Source organism: Mirounga leonina, unplaced genomic scaffold (genome assembly GCF_011800145.1).
Source record: "Mirounga leonina isolate KUSES-001 unplaced genomic scaffold, KU_Mleo_1.0 Mir_418, whole genome shotgun sequence".
Classification (NCBI taxonomy): Eukaryota; Metazoa; Chordata; class Mammalia; order Carnivora; family Phocidae; genus Mirounga; species Mirounga leonina.
Genome location: NW_023270739.1, coordinates 7,043,817 through 7,066,684, shown reverse-complemented (window position 1 = coordinate 7,066,684; position 22,868 = coordinate 7,043,817). Strand labels below are relative to the sequence as shown.

The window sequence follows — 22,868 nt, the reverse complement described above, 5'->3', positions numbered from 1 at the left end:
AATTTTATTATGTGGAATGCTTAATGCAGAGTTAATAGGGGCTGGAGTACCTAGGAGGAGGGGAGAGGGGAGAGGGTTCTACTGAGATAAATAAGGGGGGCAGTAATGAGTTACATGTGGACTGTGGGGGCTGCAGAACAGGAAAATAGGGGCAGACAGAGCTACATACTTTATTCAAATACCACTGGGAGGCAAAGGGCAAAAGGCCAGGGCAGAACGTACATGTCAGGAGTTTAGTGTCCAGCCTGCTGCCAGCAACCTGGGTGTCAGGCCCTGTGTCTCCTCCTGGAGCTGAGGGCTGGGGCCCGAGCAGCTATGACGCTCTGGGAAGCCCGAGGAGTTGGGGCTGACAGAGCAGGGACCGCAGAGCCTGGTGAGGGGAGAGGGAGTTGGCGGGGAGCCTGGGAGGAAGGCTCTGTGAATTGTCTCTGAATCCTTTCCTGGAGCCCCTGCCTCCTCATCCGGGAGGTGCCTCAAGGTCTGGGAGGTTGTAGTGGAGTAGGGCCGGGGTGCTCTTTCTCCGTTAGACAAAGAATGAAGTGATTGGCACAGAATTGCATCTGGAGGCCTCTGTGCCAATTCCTCCCTGTGTTCAGAAAGGGAGGGGGCCCTGAGGGGATGAGGAGCCCTCCCTCTGAGATCCCCCCCAAAGCTGTTCAAAACTGTCCTCAGCCCCCGAGGGGCAGTTGTAGCCCACTGTAGGCACTGATGCAGGTCTCTGGCCGGCTTTGATCTTAGGCACGTGGCCCAAGTGGCACGGATTATGTCAGACCCCTCATTCTCCACGAGAGCGCGAACACGGGCACAGGTGTGGCAGGGCCTCCGATTCCCATCTGACCCTGGATGCCTCCCCTACTCCCAGAGGAGGGTGAGCGGGTCTTTCTCAGGTCCTGGGATGAGGGTCATTCCTGGGGGGAAGGTGCAGCCCCTCATCGTTCATTCTAGGGGCGACAGTCAACCTCCTTCTCCTCTGCCCAGCCTAGTAGCCCAGGGCTTTGCCTGGGCTGGAGCCTGGATAGGACGGGGTGGGGTCATCAAAGGTGGTGAGCCAGACAGAAAGCCTTCCCTCAGCTGTCAGCCTCTGCAGCCTCCTCCACAGCCACCAGCAGGCCTGAGATGGGTGAGGAACAGGGCACGAGGGCTGGGGGAAGGGGCTTGCTACCCAGAGGGGCCGGGCAGGGTGGTGATGACGGGGCTCGCTCTAAGGCCGGGACAGCGTCGTATATACCGGCTGCTCCCAGTGTGTGGGGCTGTGGGACTGGGGCCCTGAGGGGCTGGGGTCAGAGATGGCCGTGTAGAGGGGCCGCTGCGAGGGCCCCATGTAGGAGAAGGCCGAATAGAGGCCAGAGGCCTGGCCTGAATGGCCATAATAGGGTCCTGAGGGCTGATGGTCAGAGTAGTCAAACTGGGGGCGGGAGATGGAGGGAAAGGCGGAGCCGTAGTGGGGCAGGCTGAGGGAGGTGTAGGCGATCTGTGAGGTGGATGGCTGGTCGGTGTAGTGTGGGGGGCCCTGGGGCCCCGCGGTCTCCGTCTTCACCTGGGCTTTGGCATCCACACCGGGTGGCGAGACCGTGGGCAGAGCCACGCCTGGTGGCTTGGAGATCCAGGCGGAGTGTCCACTGGCCACAGCCAGGGCGCTGCCCAGCCCGTAGCCGGCTGCCGAGTAGCTGCCCACGTGGCCCGGGTGCCCGTTGGGTGGCAGGTACTGGTCCAACTCAGCCACATCAAAGGTCTCCATGTTGGACATTACCTCGTGGCTGATCTCACCGATGTCCACGTTGCCGAAGTCGATGTGAGGCTTCCCGCCCTCCCCCATGGAGCGCCCATCCCGCTTGGGGTCTGCCTTGCCCGACTGCAGCTCTGTCTTTGGGGTGGTCGGAGGGGTAGGTGGGCCATGGCTCTGGCCTGGGTGAAAGGGAGACAGAAAGTGGGAAGCGAGGTCAGAGGCTTCTGGATTCTGAAGGTTCACCATCAGAAAAGATGCCTCCAGGAGGCCGAGGATGGATCACTGCATGACCTTGTAAGCTTTACGTGTTTGGGCAGCCCGAGTTGGCACTTAATTCTGTAACGGTCTAGAGCTGGTCTCCAGTTGTTTCTGAAATTTCCCATTCTGAGGGGTGCGTCTGCCTCTTCCCCCAGAGCAGGACTCCCTCTGTCACCCACCTCCTAGACAGGCGTGCTGCATTTTGAAAAACCTTCCCTGTTGGGAAGTTGTTCCTCAGATCAGCTGAAGTCGGCTTCCTTCCCTGCTCCCACTGCTGCTTAGCTGTCCGCCCTGACGGGTCTGGCCCATCGCTCTGTGCGTGCCTGTTCTCTCGAACGCATGCTTGGCTTCTGCCCGCTGCTCTCCTTGCTGCTGACCTCGCCTGCCCTCATCACTACTGACTGCTTCACTTTGGCTAGCTTGCCTGTACCTCCTACCCCCACCCCCTCTGCCCTTGGCCCCCAAACAGCCATGTGTCCCCTCTAGCCCCGTCTGTCCTCCCAAAGCCCGCTCAAGGGCCCCTCACTCCAGGAAGCCTTCCCTCTGACTCTGCCCCCCCGGCCTCTCGCTCAGCTGTGCTGCCCCTCGTCCCTCCAGCTGCTTTTCCTTGCTTGATCAGGAGGACACTTAGATAGCTGACTTGCTCCACCCCTGTTCCTCTATTTTCTCGTTCACATATTCATTCAGCAAATGCTTAGGGGGCACGGTGCCAGGTGCAGGGCATGCAAACATAAATAAAATGGGTCCTATCTTTACAAGCTCAAGAGTCTTGGTGGAGGATCCAGAGACACACAGAACTGGAGGGCAGCATCAGAAGTGACAGGATATGCAGAGGGCTCAGGAGACCAGAGGAGGAAGCCACCCACCCTGTCCTGGGGACCTGGGGAAGGTCTCCCTGAGGAGAGGAAGCTGAGCTGGCCTTGAAGGCTGAGAAAAAGCCCATGCCCACAGTTATATTCTGAGGTGGCTGTATGGTATGTGGTCTGGGGTCTTCTGCTCTGTGTGTGTGTGTGTGGTGTGTCCCTGAATCTCTGAAGATGAGGTATGTAAGTGTGTGGGAGAGACAGCCGGACTGGGGATCCCATCGGGGAGAGAACATGTCCATGGTCTGTGAGACTGGGGGCTCCTTGAGGGCCGGCCCGTGTCTCCCTCATCAGACCAGAGGCAATGCCAGGTCCTGCACTGGCCAAGTGCTCTGGATTTTGAGAGCTGCCTGCGCTTGAATCCTGGTTCTATCACTTACTGTGTGATCCTGGGAAAATGCCCATCTTCTCTAACCTGTCTCCGTATCAGTAAAACAAAGATGATACCGAGCGGCTCAGACATGGCCTCCTTCTGGAGGTACAGGCTTCATGCACACTTGTTTCTTCTTCATTCGTTTTCATCCCTGTTCCTCCCTCTAGACTGTGGACCTCCGAGACCAGGGAGCTTCTCTTGTTGGTGCCCCTGGTGTCCGCTCCCAGGTCTGGCACAAAGGAGGGCTCGGGCATGTCTCCTGAGGGCAGAGCTGTGCTTACGGAGACTTCCTGTGTGCCCAAGCCCACGTATGGCATATTCTATACGCTGTACGAGCACAAGCGGGGCAGCGGTGGTGCTGGCAGGGGCCCCAGAGTCCAGCTGCCTGGGCTCAGACTCAGCTGTGCCCGTTTTCTCATCTAGGACATGGGAGTCACTTGTCACACAGCTGAAGTCTGAGCCCAGGCAGTGTGGCTGCCTCATCACAGCTCAGAGTGATTGAATGAGTTATTACACCTAAGGCAATTAGGGTGCCTGGTACACAGTAGGTGCTCTTTTCATAAATGCAAATGCAACGAGATGCCCTGTGTCTGGCCCCTCCATGGCACTTGCTCAACATCACATGCCGTGGCTCCCGGCAGTGATCTCTCCTGCATCTGATCTCCCATTTCTCAAAATCATTCTGTCTCTGCTTTTCCAGTTGTAACTCACCCCTTGGCCTCCACGGCCTCCTTAACTAGCCTCTTCACTCAGCAGCTGCACCCTCTTCCATCAGCCGGAGCCATCGTGCCCAGCCACTTCCTTTGGCGTCTGAGTTCCCACTGAGCTCCCTCCGGGACCCTGCACCTCAGCTGGGGCTACTGTGCAGCCTGGCAGCCTCCCCAGCCCCCAGGCCGGTTGTGGGTCCGGGTCTCACAGCAGCCAGCCCTCGCCTCTCCCCAGTGCCCAGGCTCTCCCCACCCACAGCTCGTCATCAGCCCAGCGCTCACCTGAGGGGTGCTCGGGGTTCCCGTCTGACATGGGGGAGCCCTCTCCCGGGTGCCGGTGGTCCAGGTGGGCGCTCTTGTAGTGGGCTTGGATGGCGGCAGCCCCGCCCTGCTCCGCCTCCCCGCCAGGACACTCTGACTCCCCCTGGGCCGCCTTCCCATTCTTCCGCCGCCGGGGCTGGTACTTGTAGTCCGGGTGGTCCTTCTTGTGCTGCATCCGGAGCCGCTCAGCCTCCTCAATGAAGGGGCGCTTGTCACTCTCGTTCAGCAGCCTGGGGTGGTACAGTTGGGGGAGATAGTAGAGGGGCCAGCGTGAGTCTCTGCCCTCAAACAAATGAGGTCCAGGGATGGCAAGCCCAGAGGGCAGGCAGGGCCCAGGGCAGGGGCTTGCTCTTTGATTTACAAACTAGGAAGTGAGGCCCAAGGAACCACAGGCTCAGAAGGCTGTGATCTCTCTCCCTAAACTCTTGGGGGCTGGGGTGTGAGAGGGATCAGCCTGCTGCTCCTGGCAACCCTGAGGATGGAGTTAAAAGTAGGAATAGAGCTTTTTCTTTTTCTTCTTTTTTTTTTTTTTTTTTTAAAGATTTATTCATTTATCCTAGAGAGAGAGTGCGCGAGTGCAAGCACACAAGCGACGGGGGGGGGGGGGGGGGGGCAAGGGGGGATGGGGAGGGACAAGCAGACTCTGCTTGAGGAGCCCAAGATTGGGGCTCGACCCCAGGAGTCAGGAGAAGCTCACAACCTGAGACGAAACCAAGGGTCAGATGCTCAACTGACTGAACCACCCAGGCGCCCCAGGAATAGAGCTTTTGAGGGACACAGAGCTTCAGTTCAAGGAAAGAAAAAATTTTTTCATCATCAAAGCTGTCTGCAGGTAGAGCTGGCTGCCTCCTTAGGGTGTGAGCTCCCTGGGGCTGGAGGTATGCAAACTGAGCGACAGTGTAGTGAGGGGGAAGAGTCCAGTCTCTGCTACTGGCTAGCTGTGTGACCATGGGCAAATCACTTCTATGAGCCTTAGTTTCTTTGCTTATCAAATGAGGATGATAATGCTTACTTCAGTGGGTGTGGGATTGGCCGAGGTCCTGGGTGTGAAGCACTTTGCACAAGGCCTGGGGATGGAGGGCGGGCACCTTGAGAAACAGGTGCTGTTCTACTACTGCTGGGGGGCTTGGGCAGGAGGACCTGGGGTGGGCCCTCTCAACTCTGGAACGCTCATTTTGTGAATTCCAGTGTGGTGTGGCCGAAGGGGCAGGATGTAAGTCCCCTTCGCTATGCGGGGTCACGGCATCCTGGGGGAGATCATATCTCCTTGTCCAGGGGGTGACAGAGGCTAGAGGAAGCTAGACTTTCTTCCCAGACCCTGGGACAGAGGCCCACAGACCCTCTCCCCCTGCCCCTAGGTGAGGAGGGCGGAATAGGGTACCTTGCAGAGGGGGCTGAGGGGAAAGAACAAACTCATAGAATCCTAGATGTGAGGGACAGTGTGGGTGCGACTCTGTCCTGCCCAAAGGGCCTCTCTCTCCAGCCGCCCACCCCCTCCCCAGTGGGTGCCCTCTTCCCCCAGTCAGGAAGGCCTAGCCCTCCTGCCCAGGATGGGAGGGGGTGGTCATACCAGGCACCTCCTAGCCGGCAGCAGCATTCCTGTGCAGCTTAGCCTCCCCCCCCACCCCGCCACCCCCTCCCCGCAGGCTGCCAGAACCCAGCCCTAAGGCAGCTTTCTCCAAGGGTCCCTCTAGCTGAGTGATGGCATGAAGACCCCAGACCAGCGCCTCCTCCGGGGTGAGGGAGTGGGCTGCAGCCTTCCTCCCCGAGCCATGCAGACCAACCCCCCACCCCAACCCCCACTCCAGCCAGGCCTCAGGGAGGCTGGCCAGCAGAGAGGGGCGGGCCCTGAAGGTGTGTGTGTGTGTGTGTGTGTGTGTGTGTGTTGGGGGGCGGGGAGAGAGCTGCACTAGAGGGCGTAGAGCAGGCTCAGCCCACAGCCAAGGGCCCCAGCACAGAGGCTCTGGAATGGCTGGGGACACTGAGCTTCCTCTCCTACCCCAAACCTTCCTTGTGCCCTCTGTCCAGCTGGCAACTGGGTGTGAATCAGCCAGAAAACAGTAGGGGGCATGGAGAGAGGGAAGATTTAAACACAGCACACCCTGTCGCCTCCCTTGCTAGTTCCCCGCAATACCCTAACCTTGACAGAATCCTGACCCCCGGCCCTCCCAACCCCCAGCCCTCAGCACCCACCCCAGCCCAGTCCCTCAACAGTCCCAGTCCTTCAGCAGCTACAGTTGGCTAACGAGCCTCCAAGCCCCGACCCCAACCTCAGCTCTGTTCATTTTCTCCTAACCCCAGGCCCATCCTGCCCCCACCAGGTAAACCACCTCAAATCTAATCTTGACCCCAGCACCAGCCTCGCTCAGCATTGCCCTCCAGGCCCCCACGTCACCCAAAGCTCTAACTTTAAACCTGATCCTCATTTGCTCTCCACCTGGCCTCTGTCCTCTAGGTCTCCAAGGTTTGGAATAGGGGCCAGGAGAGGGTAGGCTGGTTACCCCTGCAAACGGGGAATCCCGACCGGGGCGGGGGCTCCCAAGGTGGGGCACCGGCTGCTGTTCCATCTGCTCTTCCTGTCAGGGAAGGCACCTGTGGACTTGGGGGTCAGGAGAGGCTCCAGCCTGTGACCCCCTTTCTAGTCTCTGGGGTCTAATTACTCTCTCCGGGCACGTCAACCGATGTACAAGCGTCAACATGTGATCAGCATCCAGCAGTCCTTTCCCAGGTGGGCCCTGAAGGTTAGCCTGACTGTCAGAGCTCACATAGCCTCTTAGGAGCCAGGACCTGGACACTGGTGTGTCCGACCCCAGCCTGTGGGCATAGCCTGGAAAACAGGGCCCTGTTTTCCAGTTCTGCCTGTCTAGCCCATCCCCCTTCCTGGAGGCCTGGGAGTCATGAGCCTGGGAGGGATTTCAGGAGGGGTCCCCACCCAGGACCCAGGTGTCCCCCCCACCTGTAGGCATAGCCTTTCATCCTTGTCATTGTCCTGCCACCCTCCTACCCCTGGGCTTGGGTCCTGAGCAAGCAGCATCCGCTTTCCTGATGGCCCTATGCTAGACTGGCCCTTGGGGCCAATCAGTGATGGCCAGAAACTAGTCCCCTGAGAGAGCCCGAGCCCAGGGTTGTGGGCTGGGGGAACAGGGACAGGGACAATGGCAGGTCCAGTCTTAAATCCTTCACAGTGGGCTGAGGGAGAAGTGGGGGTCCATCCTTGCTTTGATGCTGTCCCTGGGCTGGTGCTGTGGTCGGTTCCTGATGCCCCAGGTCTGCTCGATCTGCCTGTCTGTCTCCCTCCTGGTTGTCTGTCTCTCATTTGCTCTTCTCTGTCCCACAGCACCAAGGGTACTGGCCTGGGCTGCGCCCTACCCAGGTGCAGATGGACCTTGGGCAGAGGAGCTAGTTTTGACCTCTGCTCTTGGGCAGAGCTGGAGCCTCTGAGTTGACACAGCAGGCTGGCCACTAAGCCCAGAGCCTGCCTGCCCAGGATGAGCAGAGCGCTGAGGGCTGGGTCGGGGAGGTGAAGGGGCACCACGCCATCAGCAAACACATGGGGCCACGGGGCTGGATGTGAATCCCTCTTGGGTCTCTTGGGGGACCTTCTTGCTTCTTCTACTACTCTAAACCGTTGGCCTTCTAGGCCCAATCTCCATTATGCCGGGGCCCACAAGGGGTGGGCAGCAGCAGGAGGGAGGCAGGCTCCTCTGAGAAGCCCCAACTTTCTGAAACTCAGGTATGCCTCACTCCTGCTCTCCCCTTCTCTGCCCTACCCCCCCATCACGCTTTAGAGCGAAGGGGTGACCCGCCACTGTCACCAAGGACAGTGTGGGGGAAAACCACTAGACGAAGAGTTAGGAGACCTGGGTTGTGGCCCTGCTCTGCCACCAGCTGTGTTGTGGCCTTTGAGGTCCCTTTGCCTTTCTGGGCCTGTCTCTTGGGCAGGCTAGTGGGGAATCAGGTGGTCTCTGCAGGCTTGCATCTCTTGGAACCCCTGTTCTTTTTCTGAGCTGCCCAGGACGCCTGAGGTGGGAGGTTGTTACCCTACTCAACACAACCCAAGGTTGTTACCCTGCTCAACATAACCCAACGGGCCAGGCTGAGCCCCAGACCTGAGGTGAGGGGTGGCAGACTTCCTCTTTGGGGGGCATGTTTTTCCCCAGAGCTTTGGGCTGGACCCAGGGAACCAAGGACTCTGAGGCACCCTGGGTAGGAAGAGGAGCCAAGGTTTCCTCCTGGCCAGGGCTCTCAGCTCCAGCTCTGGGGCTGGAGGGGTAGGAGGTTACTCAACGCTGGGTGGGGCCCTGGAAAAGAAGATGGCGCCGGACTGGGGGAGGAAGGGAGAGAGAGGCAGGCCTGGCAGCTCTGGGACAGGGTGGGAGGGGAGACTTCTTTCTGTGTCCCCTTCCCTAGAGGATAAAGAGAAGAGCCCCCTCCCCCCCCAAAGGAGGGGAGGATAAGGAAGGCACGATGAAGGTAGCTGGGACAGGACAGGATCCTGCAGTGATAGATTTGCCCTTGGCAGTTCTCCATCCCTCACTCTTTCAAAGACTCCTGTCTGAATTCCTTATTTTCCTTGAACTGCCCCCCAGTTCTCCATCTGGCTGCCTTAGTTTCCCTGCCTCTCCAGCCAGGCCTTCCATTCTTTCCCAAGCATTTCTCAGGCATCCCCCTGACCACTGGGGCCAGTGGCGGTGGCTCCCGCGAGTGTGCTGTGCCGGCGGGAAAGCCGTTGGTGAAGACCTTTGGAGTGGGGCCCTCGGGATCCTCCCCTCCCTCTCGCCTTCACCCCCCCAGCAAGAAGCTCAGGCCCTTCGCCTGCCACCGACAGAATTCCAACCACGAGGGGGCGCCCTCCGGTCCGCTGCCCCGGGTGGGGAGCCTTGCCTAGGCCGCTGTAGTTCTAAGCCAGTGCAACCTCAAGGGGGTACTCATGGGGGGAAGGGCGGGCCCAGTGCCCACACCTGGTCTTCCAGTCCCATCAAAGCGGTGGCTGCCCCCGCGAGAAGGGCCCGGGCAGTGCCGGTCTAGCCTGAATGCACCCGCAGCTAGGGGGCCCGCGGGAGCTCCCCGGAGGCGAGTCGGGGGCGCTCACCTCCAGAGCTTGCCTAGCGTCTTGCTGAGCTCGGCGTTGTGCAGGTGCGGGTACTGGTCGGCCAGCTTCCTGCGCGCCGCCTGCGCCCACACCATGAAGGCGTTCATGGGCCGCTTGACGTGCGGTTTGCTCTTGCTGGCGCCGTTGACGCGCACGGGCATGGGCACCAGCGTCCAGTCGTAGCCGCTCAGCACCTGGCTGACGGCCTCGCGGATGCACACGGGGAACTTGTCATCGTCCGCCTCGCCGTCCTGCTGCTCCTTCTTGACCTTGCCCAGCTCGCCGGGCCCCGGGCTGGCTCGCAGGCCCGATCCGCCGCCGCCGCCGCCACCGCCGTCGGGCCCCAGCGAGGTCGCGCTCCCTGGGGACAGGCAGCGGGGCTCCTCGGAGCCCACGGGGCTCAGCTCCACCTCGGATAGGTCCTGCTCCTCCGCCATGTCGCCCCCGGCCGCCGCCGCCTCGGCCGCCTCCCCGGGGCCCGCCGCCGGGGTCCTTGCGAAGAGTCCAACGCCCACCTGGACGGGAAGGAGGGCGCGATGGAGCGGCCGAGCGCGCAGCCCCGACGGCAGCCCGAGACGCGACACGGGCACAGCCCCGAGGTGGCGCCCGCTCGGCTCCCCCTAAACTCGCTAGAGCCCCTGGGGCCCGCGCACATGCCAGACCCGGGCTCGGCCTCCTAGCGCCCGCCTCCGCGTCTTCCCACCACCTGGTCCCAACCGTCTCTTGGTGTGGGTGGGTTTGGGTTTTTTTAAACCTCTTTTTGGGTGGAGGTTTGTTGATGGAAAGGAAGAAAAACGGACTCTTTATTCTGCTCTAATCCTGGCTCCTGGAATTTCCCACCTTTTCTCTCACCTTTCCGTCTTCCCTTCTGCCTGCCCCCCGATGGGGTCTAGAGGAGCTGGGTGGGGGGCAGATGCGGTGTCAATCTCTCTCCACCCACGCCCCACCGCAGGGTCCCAGGCCGGGGCCCACGAAGGCAGGAGCCGAGGAGCGGTCTGCGCACTCACTCACCTCCTCGGACCTCTCCTCCAGTCTGGGGCTCGTCCTTAGGAAGTGGAAAACCGTGTCCCAAGGTGTGCGGTCCAGCTCGGGGCTTGGGGGTGACGCTGGTGGGCTGGGAGGGAGGGGCTGGGGGGCCCTGAGCCTCAGGCCACGGCCTCGTCAGGACGGAGCCTGAAACCTCACCACCAACCACCCTGGCCGGACAGCCCGAGACTGACTGAGCACTGAGCTGCTGCGGAGGGCTGGGAAGGAAGGAGGGGGAGAGGGGGAGGGGGAGGGGAGGGAGGGAAGGGCAGAAGGTGGAGCCTCCAGCGCTGTCCTTCATCCCCAACACTCAGGGCTCCTCCGCCAGGCCCCCCCATCCCAGCTCCAGGCGCTGCTGTCCCAGGCCTGTCTTGGGGCCTGGGCTTAGTCAGGGAGGTGTAGGAGTGGGGGTGGTTAGGCCAGGCGAGCCAAGGGATGCAGGTGGGCAGGGTCAGAACCTGTTACTTGCAGGAAAATTGGGCCCAACTGGGACCCCCAACCTTTGCCTCAGGTGGTGGGATGGGCAAGTGGCAAAGGATTGGGGCTGGATGAGGAGAACACGGGTGAAGTTTCTGTGGACATCTGAGGGCGGCTGGCCTGCATCGCTGGTTTAAGACTCTTAGGGAGTGCCTACTGTGGTCGGAGCGACGCTGCTTCTCAGCCTGCCTCGCCTGCCTCCCACCCCGACCCAGGCTACCCTCTGCCTCTGCTCATATGGCGAGAGAGCACACGCGGGTCCATACCTGGTGAGGCAGGGGCAGCTAGATACGCCCTGCCCAGGGCAGAGGCCCTAGCTGCCCCCCTGGGCCCTTCTCACCAGATGCGCAGCACTTGTAAGGGCTGGGCTGGCTCAAGGTAGAGAGGCAGGACTGAAGTTCCTAGGGGGCTGGCTGTGGGCCTGGGCTGGGGGATCCTCTTCAAGTAGGTCCAAAAGGCTTCTGGGGCCGCAGCTCCCTCCACACTGGGTTCATGCTCTCTTGGTGTGTGGGGGGGTCTCAGGCCGGGTTGTCATGAAGTCCTGCACTCCCCCACCCTCCTCTCCCGCCTCTCTGCCCACTTCTGTCCTCAGCCACCTCCCTAGTGAGGTGATTGCTCTCCTTTTTCTTTCCCGCCCATCACCCAAGGCTCCTTTTCCTCTCCCCTTTCCCAGATCTCTCCCCCAAAGGTCACAGCCCCTCTCTCTTCCCAGAGGGTGGGTGTCGAGGCAGAGGTGCGGGTGGGCATGGAGGGGGCAGATGGAGCCCGGGCCGCGCTGGCGACCATGTACGATTCTGAACTCAGCGGCTGGGCAAGGCCCTAGGCCCACCCCAAGGGAGTCTTGTCTGGAGTGGGCCTGCAAAGGGGGTCTAGGCAAGGCCTCATGCTTGGGAAAGGCCAAGGGGGTGGAGGGGGTGGGTAATGGGACACAATGAGGTAGTCACACGAGGCAAAGGCATGTTGGGGGTGGGGGGAACGGACATTGGAGTACACACACACACATGCTCGCACACACAACCAGCCAGACAATCGGGCCAGTGTGTCTGGGGCCTCGGAGCCCAGTGAATTAGGAGTTTGATAAGGGTTTTCTCTTTCTCTCGCTTGCCGGCCTTGGACAATCTCCCCCCAGTTTTCCTCGACGCCACCCCCGGCGCTGCCAACCCTCCTCCCCCCGCCTCCCTTCTCTTCCCTGTGCCCAGACTCTTGTTCGGGGCCTTGAAACAGTGAGCTGTCTTTGTTCGAAATACAGGTGAACGGCAATCATGTGATTAACACACACACACATAAAAAGCTTTTTAACAGCGCCCGCCCGGCCTCAGAACCGCCCAGAGAGGAGCCGCCCTGGGTGGACAGAGGGACGGAGGGACGCGCATCCAGCCGGTCGCGTCCAGCTGCTGCAGCAGTCTCCAGCACTCGCTGCTGCCGGCCCGCTGCCCGCCTGCCTGGCATCTCTCGATCCCGGTGGGTCCCCACTCGTCCTCCCGTCCCCTTGGTTCCTCCTCTTCAAGGGAAGGACTTCCCTGCTCCCCGTGGTGTCTGAGACCCCCTGGGCCGGGAGGGGTGGCTGTGGAGGGAGAGGGCCCAGGGTAAGAAGCCCGGGCGTGGGGTCCCACAGCGCCCCTCTCCGGCTCCCCGCCTTCTCCCTCACCCTCCTTGGCCCAGCTGTGCCAGGATGGGGGTGGGGGTGGCAGTGGGCGCTCTGGGTCTGCAGAGAAGCCACGCTGGACAGAGGGGGCCTCTCTCTTCCCCTCCCTCTGTCTCTCTCTCTCCCTCTCTCCCGTTTCCTCATTGCTGTGCTTGGGCTTTCTGCTGAGAGGTGCTGGATAAGGCAGGTGGGCCTTCAGGGGTGCAGGGAGGGGCTGCCAGATGCCCAGAGCTGTGGGCATGGAGGGGGGTGAAGGGGAGGGGGAACCCCTGCCGTGACCACCCCCATGCTGACAACTGTAATCCTCTCCATCCCATCCCAGGCCCTGGGGGCCCCAGCTTCCTCCAGCAGAGAGGGCAAAGGCCCCAGCCATCCCTGGAGAGCAGTGAGTTTGGAGAGCGGGCACTGGTGCTGGGTGAAGATACCCTGGCTTCTGCCCTTGGCAGAACAGCCACACCCCAACCAGTCTGCCCATCCTCACTGAGGTGTGGCGGCCGGTGGACTCTGTGGCCTGCCCTCTCTCCCCAGCAGAGACGGGGGCCCACAGTGTGAGCGTAATGGTGCAGAGTTAGGTTTCTTTCCCTGGGTGGAGAGGACTTTCAGGAGCTACAGGCTTTTCCTGGGACCCCGCCTGGGTTCTGTTGCCGCCAGCCCCAGCCTTACTGCTCAGACAGCCCTGACAGTGAATGACAGCCCCTGGCCGTCAGACGGAAAGCCCGCTGAGGACCCCGCCTGGCAGAGCTGCTTCCGTCAGCAGTGACCCTTAACCCCTTAGCTTCTCTTCCTAGGGCATTGGGCCTGCTCTGTGGAAGGCTCTGCCCTGGGCTCCCTGCCCTGGGTCTCAGGCCCTTATCTCTCACCTGGGCAGTGACCCCCAGTGCCTCCCTGCCTGCCTCCCAGGACACACTGAGCTGAGATGGGGGAAATCTGCTCTTTAGTGGGGCTGGGGCTGTGTGAGGGCGAGGGTGGTGCTGGTCAAGTCGAGCCTCTGCTCCAGCCTCGGTTTCCCCAGGTGGGCATGACACTCTCTTCCTGACTGAGGACAGATGAGGGGACACTGGGAAAGCACTTTAGCACCTCCAGGCACCTGCCTGGTCTAGGCTGTCACTCCCTCATTCCCTCAGGCCTGTGGCCCCCTCTCTCAGTGCTTTAGATACTCACTATCCACGTCCAGTGTCCTGGGGCCGGGGAGGGGGAGGAGATTCGCCTTCATCCCTCCCTGCTGGTTTGTGTGGAAGCCGGGCGTCGGCCCAGGGCAGTACTTTTCACCATAAAGGTGTGCAGCACGCTGGCTCCCATTCTTCAGGTCTGGGATGGGACCTGCCAGTCTGCATTTCTCACCAGCTCCTGGCAGGTGTCTGGAGGATTGGTTCTAATTCTTGCTGAACTTTAGAATCATGTGTGAAGTTTTTTAAAAGTACTGAAGCCTGGCTCCCACCACAGACTGGCTGATTCTGAATGGGGGGTGGGGGGGGGGACAGTCCAGATGTGTTTACTTTTCGAGCTCTCTGCGCCTTGCTCTCCCTCACTGGGTGTCTGGAGCCCCGAGGCTGTGATGACCCCCTGCAGAGCCCCAAATCTCTGGGGAGAGGGCAGGGGGCCAGGGCTCTGGACCCCAGAGCTGGAGGTCAGAACTGCAGTCACACTGGAGTGTGTGGGGATTTGGGGGATGTGGCAGGGGAGGGGCTGCACATTGGGGTGAGGGAGGGCTCAGGGGCACAGGTCAGGGGTCAAGGGTATGGTAGTGACCTCGACAGAAGCTTAGTCTGGGTGAGTGCATGGGGAGTGTGAGAGCTCCCTCGAACATTTCCTAGGCTCCCACTGCCTCTGGACAGGCTGTGTTGTTTGTGGTTTGGAGGGCAATAGAAAGAGCACTGGACTTGGAGTCAGGAAGTTGTGCCATTAGCATCCACGTGGCCTTGGGCAATTTATGCTGTTAGCTTCTTGGGATTTGGTTTTTGCATGTGTAAAATGCTGATAATATTATATATCACTACATGTGGGAGTGGATGGGAGAATTAATTAAGAATATGCACACACACACACACACATGCACGCACGCACGCACACAAGTACCTGGCTCAACGTTTGGTATGTAGTAGTAATTTATGTGCTGGGAGGTGGGAACGGTGCTCACATCAGTTCAAGTGCGCAAGTGTTTACTGAGTAGCCACTGTGGACTTGCCTTCAGGAGTTTATAATCTGCCCATCGAATCCCAGCATCAGACCAGGGTGGTGTGTGATAAGCTCCTCGGGGCCGGGCCTCCCCTACCCTGTGCCCCCTTGACAGCAGAGACCCACACTTCCAGAGCCTCCTGTGGGCCAGCCCAGCTCTGAGCGCTCTGTCCTCTCAGCAACCCAGTGAGTGGGTACTGTTATTATTCTCCTTCTAGGAAAGAAACTGAGGCACAGGAGGTTCAGTGACAGGCCCGAGCTCACCCAGCTAGTGATAGGTGGGAATGCACTGGCACCCACAGTTTACCTCCTGAGCCCAGCCTCTGACCACTCTGCCCCCCTGCCACTAGACCCCAGGTGCCACCATGGGCCAGTCCCCTCCTCCACCCACCCCCCAGGCCTTTGCACTTTCCCTGTGCTCCCCATCCATCATTGCTTACAGCCCAGCTTGGAGGCCCTGTCTTCAGGGATGCACTCCTGGACACGAACTCAGTTGGAATTCTCTTCCTGTATTACTTTCCAGTGGGGGTGGAGATGGCCTTGCACCTCCCCTTACACAGCCTGGCGTCTGGCCGGTCTCCACCTCCTATCTGGAGCCCCCTGAGGGTAGGGCCATGCCTTCCTTCTTGGTGTTGGCCCCCCCAGGGCCCAGCATGACCTCAGGGAGTCTTTCCTGAGTTGAGTTGCTGTCAGGGTTCCAAGGAGGAACAGATAGGCGAGGCTGGAACCGGCAGGACTGGCTTCCTGGAGGTGGAGGGCCTGAGCTCTTGTGGAGGATGAAGGATGGCAGCGTTCCAGGGCTTGTCCCAACAGGGGCTCTCGCCTGTCCTTGTTTCTTCTGGTCCAAGCTGAGGGTCCCACCCCAAGCCAGGAAGGTAGCTCCTGGGGCCTGAGTCTTCCTTTCCTGCCCTGCCCCACTCTCTCTGGCCACAAGGAGGCTGGGCCAGTGCCTCGGGCAGCCTCAGGGCCGCTGGCCTCTGCCCTTTTCTCAGAAGCGCTCCCAGAAGGAGACTGCTTGTTCTTGTTCTTGTTCTCCAGACCCTGCTGCTAGAAAGCCCTTCCTGGTGTCTGCCCCGGATCTCTCACGCTGAGCTGAACTTTCGGGGATGTACTCTGTATGAGACACGGGAGCTCAGAGTTTGAGGGGAGAGGCCTACACAGATACCCAGTGCCTTGGCACAACCCAGGGCCTCCAGGGCTGTGTGGGCCACGGGGACTCCGAGGGCTGGGCTTGAGTCCCGGCTGGGCTGTGGAGGCCCTTTGTTGCCCCGGCCACCTCTACCCTCCCCTGGCCTCAGTTTCCCTATCCATAAAATGAGGGGCAGACTGGGTTATCTCTGAGGGCGTTTCCAGATTTGGTAGCACGTGAATTATGTTTCAGAACGAGCGTCCAGTGCCTGAGCTAACGTTTCCAAGCCTTGGTGTTCCTCAGAGATGGATTGGCGTCTCTTGAAAAGGCAGTTTTGTGGGCAAATAAGTTACGGAAACCCTGCTTTCCACTTCCTCTTTTTAGAGATGCAGGGCCTGTCAAAAGCTCTAAGTTCTGCAGTTAGGAAATGGATCTTTGTTTAAAATACTTATCCCCGGGACGCCTGGGTGGCTCAGTCGGTTAAGCGTCTGCCTTCGGCTCAGGTCATGATCCCAGGGTCCTGGGATCGAGTCCCACATCGGGCTCCCTGCTCGGCGGGAAGCCTGGTTCTCCCTCTGCCTGCCTCTCCCCCTGCTTGTGTTCTGTCTCTCTGACAAATAAATAAATAAATAAAATCTTTAAAAAAAAAAAAAAAACTTATCCCCAACTCCTCCTCAGCCCTGTGTACTCTCCCCACCCCCACTCTGCGGCCCAGGCCCCAGCGGCCAAGCATCGCTCAGGACACCTGGTGGCCGGGCCTGGAGCCTCCTCCGACTCCTGCATCCCTCGCCTTTCCAGCGGGACCTTGTCCCTGTGAGCTGGGTCCTTCCCGCCTTCCAGCATGATGCCTTGCACTTAGAAGGTGCCCAGCGGTGCGAATGAACGAATGCCTCTCGAGGAGATAAACTTGCCCAGGCAGCAAGATGTGCTGCTCTTGAGTCAGACGGCTCTGGGTCTGAATCCTGCCACCCCCACTTATTAGCTGTGTGTCCTTGGCAGAGGACGTGACACCTCTGAGTCCCACTTTCCTACTAGGCTGTGCGGAGGATGAAACCGGATGTAGTGTGTAAGCACTTAGGATGGTCCCTGGCACATTACGGGACTCAGTAAATGGCAGCTATTGTTCTCAGCATCTAGGGGTCGGCCCTCGGAAGGTGGCTGCCAGTTGACCTTGGGTTTGACAGTGGTCCTTGCCTCATTCCCTGTCCAAGTGCTGTTGCTATCACTGGATGTTCTCCCGTCAGCCCCTAGTAGCTGGGGGCTGGCAGAACAAGGGCAGGGCCATCGTCCCGTTGAACAAGAGCAGAAAGGGAAGCGATTGACTGACTGAGGTCACATGACTGTTTAGTCTTGGAACTTGACCTCTTTGCCCTGACTTTTTGCCCCAGGTTTACCAAGGACCCACCCCTAGGCAAGGCTCTGCTGTCTGGGGTAATAGAGAGGGGCGAATGGTCAGCTTGTCTTTGAGGAGCTTGTTGATGAATGGGGAGTTGGGTCATTCATTCACACATTCCCACACCTATTAGGGCAACATGGTGCAGACATGCTTGAGGGTGACGAGATCGGGTTGGGGAAGGTGGAGAAAAGAAAGGAGGGGGGGGGAGGGCCGAGGGTGGCTTTTTTCAGAGGGGACCCTGGTATTGACCTGGAGGGGGCTGCTGCTGTTATAGCAGGGTGGGCTGAGTGTGGCTAACGAGGGCCTCTGAACCTCCATCACCTGGGCAGCTTGGGGCGAGGGACTCGTCCAGGTGGCCCAGTTTAGGGGGTGGCTGGAAAAACCCAGATCTGCCCACACCAGATACCCTGTCATTTCACTCTGTCATCCAGGGTATGACCACGGACCAGGGCTGTGGATGCTGAAGGGCAGGGGACCGGGCTGGGCGTGATGGGAGTCAGGATCACCCATTTGAGCTTGGCGTTGTGAGTGTATCTCTGCTCTTGCAAAGTTCCCCTCTCTCCCCTGAAAGTGAACACAGGGTGATCTGGTGGGATTTCAGTGTTTGTATGAGCTCGAAGGGGCCCCTCCACAAGAAAGTTACCATTTCTTTTGATGATGTCACTTTATAATGACAAAGGAGCTGAGTGATGAGCCTGAGATCTGGAGCCAGAGAGACCAGGGTTCAAATTCGGTCCTGCCCCACTAATCTGCTGTGGGATTGGGCTGCTTACTTATCTTCGTAATGAATTACTTCATCTGTAAGATGAGGATGCCAATACTTGCCTCCTGGGAATGTCTCAAAGATGAAAAAGCAATGAGAAATAGCAAGTGTCCAGCAGATTGCCCGAAACAAAAGGTAGACATGGCCATTCACTTCTCTCGTCGGTGTCCAACGTTTTCCAGGTAGGACGGCTAATGTATTGGATATGATAATGACTTGGATATAATACACTCAGGAAAATCTCTTTCGTTTGTTGGGGGAGGAGACGCACTTACCACGATAAGACCGAGGGACTCAGGCACAACCCTAGGGGTGTGGTCGCGTGTCCGGGTGCTCTGGTGCAAGCAGAAGTGTAATATATCCGCGAGGCTGCCAGGCATGGGGATTTTGCATGTCTCGCCCCCTTACCAGGTGGCAGGCTGAGAAGTCAGAGAGTTTGAATGTCTTCCGTTTGGGGCTAGAACCCTGAGTGGAAATCTCAGCTTTGGCAGGTACAGTGGGAGGAGCTGCTCCCAACTCTGCCAAGGTCCAGACTCTTGCTGTGTGACCTTGGGGTAGTCAGCTGCCCTGTCTGGGCTTGCTCATCCATTCCTCTATACAATGAGAGAGTTGGCCTCTGATCTCAGGGGGGCTCTTTCAGATTTACTAGCAGGGGTTTCAGGGTTCTGTAGGAAAAGGCCCACATCTGGTCTTGTCTCCCCCGAGGCAGCTGCTCAGGCCTGGATGCGGGAGTACACAGCAGGTGCTCAACAAGGACTTGTCCAACCTCGTTGACCAGAGGGATAACCCACTAAGAACCTTGTGCTACTTCTCCTCTCCTCAGGCCTGATCACGTCATTTCTATCTGACCCTTTGGGGCAAGACCCACGAGTTCACACCACAGTCAGCTGTTTGCTCACTCGGTCTAAAGCGCACAGATGTGGCAGATGCACGTGCACGTAGGGAAATAACACTTCAAATCAGAGATGGATCAAATACATATTTCCTTCTCATGGCTCTTGGGATCAAAATCCCAAATCTTGGGGCGCCTGGGTGGCTCAGTCGTTAAGCGTCTGCCTTCGGCTCAGGTCATGATCCCAGGGTCCTGGGATCGAGCCCCACATCAGGCTCCCTGCTCCGCAGGAAGCCTGCTTCTCCCTCTCCCACTGCCCCTGCTTGTGTTCCCTCTCTCGCTGTGTCTCTCTCTGTCAAATAAATAAATAAAATCTTTAAAAAAAAATCCTAAATCTTCAGCCTGGCCCTCATATCCTGGCCCCACTCTCATCCCCAACACTCCAGCCAGAGTGGCTGCCAAGCCCCACAGATGCCCTCCCTCCACTGAATGCACTTCCACAGTCTCCTCGCTGGCTCCTCCTGTGGGCTCAGCCTCGAGGTCGTGTCTACAGACACCGCCTGATTCTCCAGCATCAGTTATTTCCCTGTGACAGCACTCTGGCCTTTTTCTTTAGAGCGCTCACTGCAATTTACGATTTTAAGTTTATTGTGAGATTAGTTATTCATTGTCCGTCTTCCCACAAGGATGTCAGCTCCACGAATCCTTGGTGATCTGCTGAATGCCTGGCATGCTGGAGGTGTCCAATGAACGAATGGGTGAATGAATGAATGAAGGGGTGAGGACCGGTAGAGGAAGGGGTGGGAGGCCTGGAGAGGGGAAAGGAGCAAGGAGGGAGTCTGAGTCTGAGGGTTGGAGGGAGGAGACTGGTCCAAGGTCTCTCACGTGATGGAGGCAGGCGGCTTGATCCCTAGTCCGGTATTCTTCTTTCTTCTGCAGCTGGGGCTCCTGGAGGGACAGGCTGGGTTTAGTGAGACGCCAAACCCCTGAGGACCTAGGGAAGGGGGATCTGAGCCAGCTCCCCAGCCAGCTCCACCCCTTCCCCTAGCAGGCAGGAAGGACAGGGCAGATCTGTCAGCTTCAGACACCACCGCCCCAGGGGACCCAGCCCTGAGTCCCAGGAGGCCAAGGGAAAGAGGGGGGCACAGGAAGCACCCGGGTCTCCCCCTCCTCCCTCCTGCCCCACCCTCCGCCCCCATCTCTGGCTAGAGCTCACAGCCCTAGGCCTTGGCACTAGGGGGACGGGGGTGGGGAAATGGGGGACAGAAATCCTATTCTGGCCCAATGCCTTCCTTTCCCCCATTTGATTTCTGGGCCTCAGGATGGTGACTGACCTGGCAGCCCCCAAAGAACTGGGCCCTGGCCTTGAGGCTAGAGGGACGGAGTGAAAGAGAGGGGGCACTGCCCACTTCGCCCCTTCCCATGTGCAGCCCCGGGGCTGGGACCTGGGAGGCCTCCCTGGCTTTGCCAGGAAACCTTGCGTGGCCATCAGCGGCCCCCTCATCTGTTTGCCTGGTTAACCCCGGGGCCACGTGGGTCTGCAGGCTTCTCAGTCACAGATTTAGGTGGGAATCTCTCTTTTTTTTTTTTTTTTTTAAGATTTTATTTATTCATTCGAGACACAGAGATACACACACAGAGAGAGAGAAAGCATTAGCAGGAGAGGCAGAGGGAAAGGGAGAAGCAGGCTCCCTGCTGAGCCAGAGCCGGACATGGGGCTCAATCTCAGGATCCTGGGATCATGACCTGAGATGAAGGCAGATGCTTAACCGATTGAGGCGCCCCGGGAATCTCTTTTTAAAAGCTCCGCTGTGACTATGGTGCAGCTGGTTGGGAAACTACTGGAATAGATGGTCTCTAAGTCCCCCTCCCCAGCCTCAAAACGCCCGCCTCTGGGGCAGGTCATCCCTCTGGGCTTCGTGGTGCCCTCCCTGCTGCTGTGTGCTGAGCTCCTGGCCCTCCTTCTGCATGCTGCTGGAGCGCCGTGTGCGCGTGCCTGGCGAGCGGGGTGCTGCGAGGGGGCTGCTGGTACCTGCCTGGCAGGGCCCCCTTCCGCCCTCCTCCTCGGCCCGTGCATCTTCCTCCTGACCTTTGCCTTCGGTCTTCTTTTCCACGCCTGGCTCTGCCTCTTGTCCTCTCCGCCCGATTTCCTTCTCTCTGCCCATTGCTTCCTCTCCCTCCTCTTTCTGTCCGCAGTCTCCTGTCTCCAGGAGGCTTTGTCATTTTGACCCCACAGCCAGTTGCTTCTGTCTCTCAGCGTCCTTCCTTTTCTGGCCGACTCTGCCCCTGGCTGGCCGTCTCTGTCCTTGCTCTCCCTCTCTCTCCAGCCCGGGCTCTGCTCTCAAGGCCTCCATCTCTCGCGCTCTCTCTCTCTCTCCACAAATTTCTCTGTCTTCGCCCTTCCCCCCCCCCCCCCCCCGGCTCCCCTGGCCATCCTTCACCTGCCCTGGCCCCGTCTACCTGGAAATCTGGGGAGGCTGCCAGGGGGTGGAGGGCCCCAGGAAAGCGAGAGAAATGGCAGAGGTGACAAGTTAGAGCAACCAAGATGTGAGCACGTGATTGCAGAGCAGCTCTTGGGGCTGAGCACCCAGGGCTGCCTGTCCTGACCTTCCAGGCCGCACCCCCCCCAGCCTGGCTCCAGTCCACGGTTCAGCTTGCCGGTTCAGCTTGCCGCTCCCCAGGCCGCCCTGCCCTGGCCACCTCCACGCACTGGCCGCACTGCTGCTGTCTTGGGCCTGTGCCCTGCACCCCACCTCCCTCTTCCTCTTCTCAGCTTAACTGCCACTGCCTCTGGGGTCTTCTCCCTGAGTTCCCACAGCACTGTCCGTGATGGGAAGAGGCAAGGTGGGAGGATGGGTTCAAGTCTTTCTGGGGTGGTCCTCACTGAGCTGCAGATGGAAGGATTTGTACCTTGTCCTGGGGCAGGAGGCCGAGGTGGCTGATGCTGACCATAGAGCAGATGTTTATGTTCCCTTCAAGCATGAGCTCTCCACCACCTAGAGAGCCAAGGTGATGGGCTCAAGGTCACACAGCAGGCTTGCAGAACTGGGTCAGTGGCAGGGAGGGAGAGGGTGGAATATGGAAAAGGAGGGGATGGAGGAGAAAGTGTCTTGATTTAGAAGCTAGGGATCTGGGTCCCAGGCTGTGCCACGGACTTGTGGAGGGATGGAGGCCATCCTGTCCCCCTCTCAGGGCCTCAGTTTCCCCACCTGAGCAGGGAGGGGCTGGCCTAGATGGCCTCTGAAGCTCTTCTCACTCCCATTGTCTAAGTTGGAGGGGTGGGGGCCGGCAAAGAAGGGATGGTGTGCTTTGACTCAACAGACCAGTTCCTCCTCTGTTTCCAGACTCCAAAGGCCACGCACCTCTTGTCTCTCATCAGTGACCTGCCTGGACAGGTGACTGCTGCCTCCAGTCCTGTTAACCCCCTCAGGGCCAGGTAGGGCTGAGAGCCCAAGCCCACCAGCTAGCCCCTGAAGGGTCCTCCCAGGGGGACAGAGGCCTCAGGCTGGCGAGGCTGTAGGCCCGGGGCCTCCCGCACTTTGGTGGCGAGACCTTCTGGCCACCAGGGCCTGGCTGAGAGCCTCAGGTGAGCAGCCAGGGTCAGAATCCCTGGGGAATTTTGGGTGGTCCTGCTGTCCCATCCTAGGGATTTCATTCCAGCAACTCTGGGTTGGAGGAGTCCCTGTTTTTCCCAGACTCCCTCTCTGCATCCCACCTCCTGCTGGCCCCGTGGCCCTGGGTGTGGGGACGTGCGGAGGAGCAGCCGGGAGAAGGGTTAAGTCAGGAACTCTTGGGATGGCTTTGGCCACGGCTATTCCTCCGGGAGAGGAGAACAAGGGGCCCATTCTGTGTGTGGGAATTAATAGCAAAGAGTCATCTGGGGTGTCATTCAAGCCCTGATCAGCTCCCAGAGGAATGCAAGAGAGAGAGAGAGAAAAAGAGTTGCTGGTGGGGGTGGCGCGGGGAGAGGCCCGAGGCAGACATGTCAAAGGAAGGGCATCAGGGTCCAGCTGGTAATGGGAGCCCGCCCTGGCGGGTGGGCCCACGGCCCTAAGATTGGAGGTCTGCTTTTCATCACAGATGGA

The 22,868-nt window shown here is 59.4% G+C and overlaps 1 protein-coding gene across 1 annotated transcript; it reads right to left on the bottom strand.

Annotated features, from left to right (window-relative positions):
- Window positions 1-230: 230 nt before the first annotated feature.
- Window positions 231-10,534, bottom strand: SOX10 (SRY-box transcription factor 10). Its single transcript, XM_034987538.1, has 4 exons — window positions 10,352-10,534; window positions 9,341-9,855; window positions 4,210-4,478; window positions 231-1,905 (listed from the first exon to the last, which is right to left on the bottom strand). The coding sequence occupies exons 2-4, from the start codon at window positions 9,775-9,777 to the stop codon at window positions 1,202-1,204; spliced, it is 1,410 nt and encodes a 469-aa protein (XP_034843429.1). The 5' UTR covers window positions 9,778-9,855; window positions 10,352-10,534; the 3' UTR covers window positions 231-1,201.
- Between the last annotated feature and the right edge of the window lie 12,334 nt (window positions 10,535-22,868).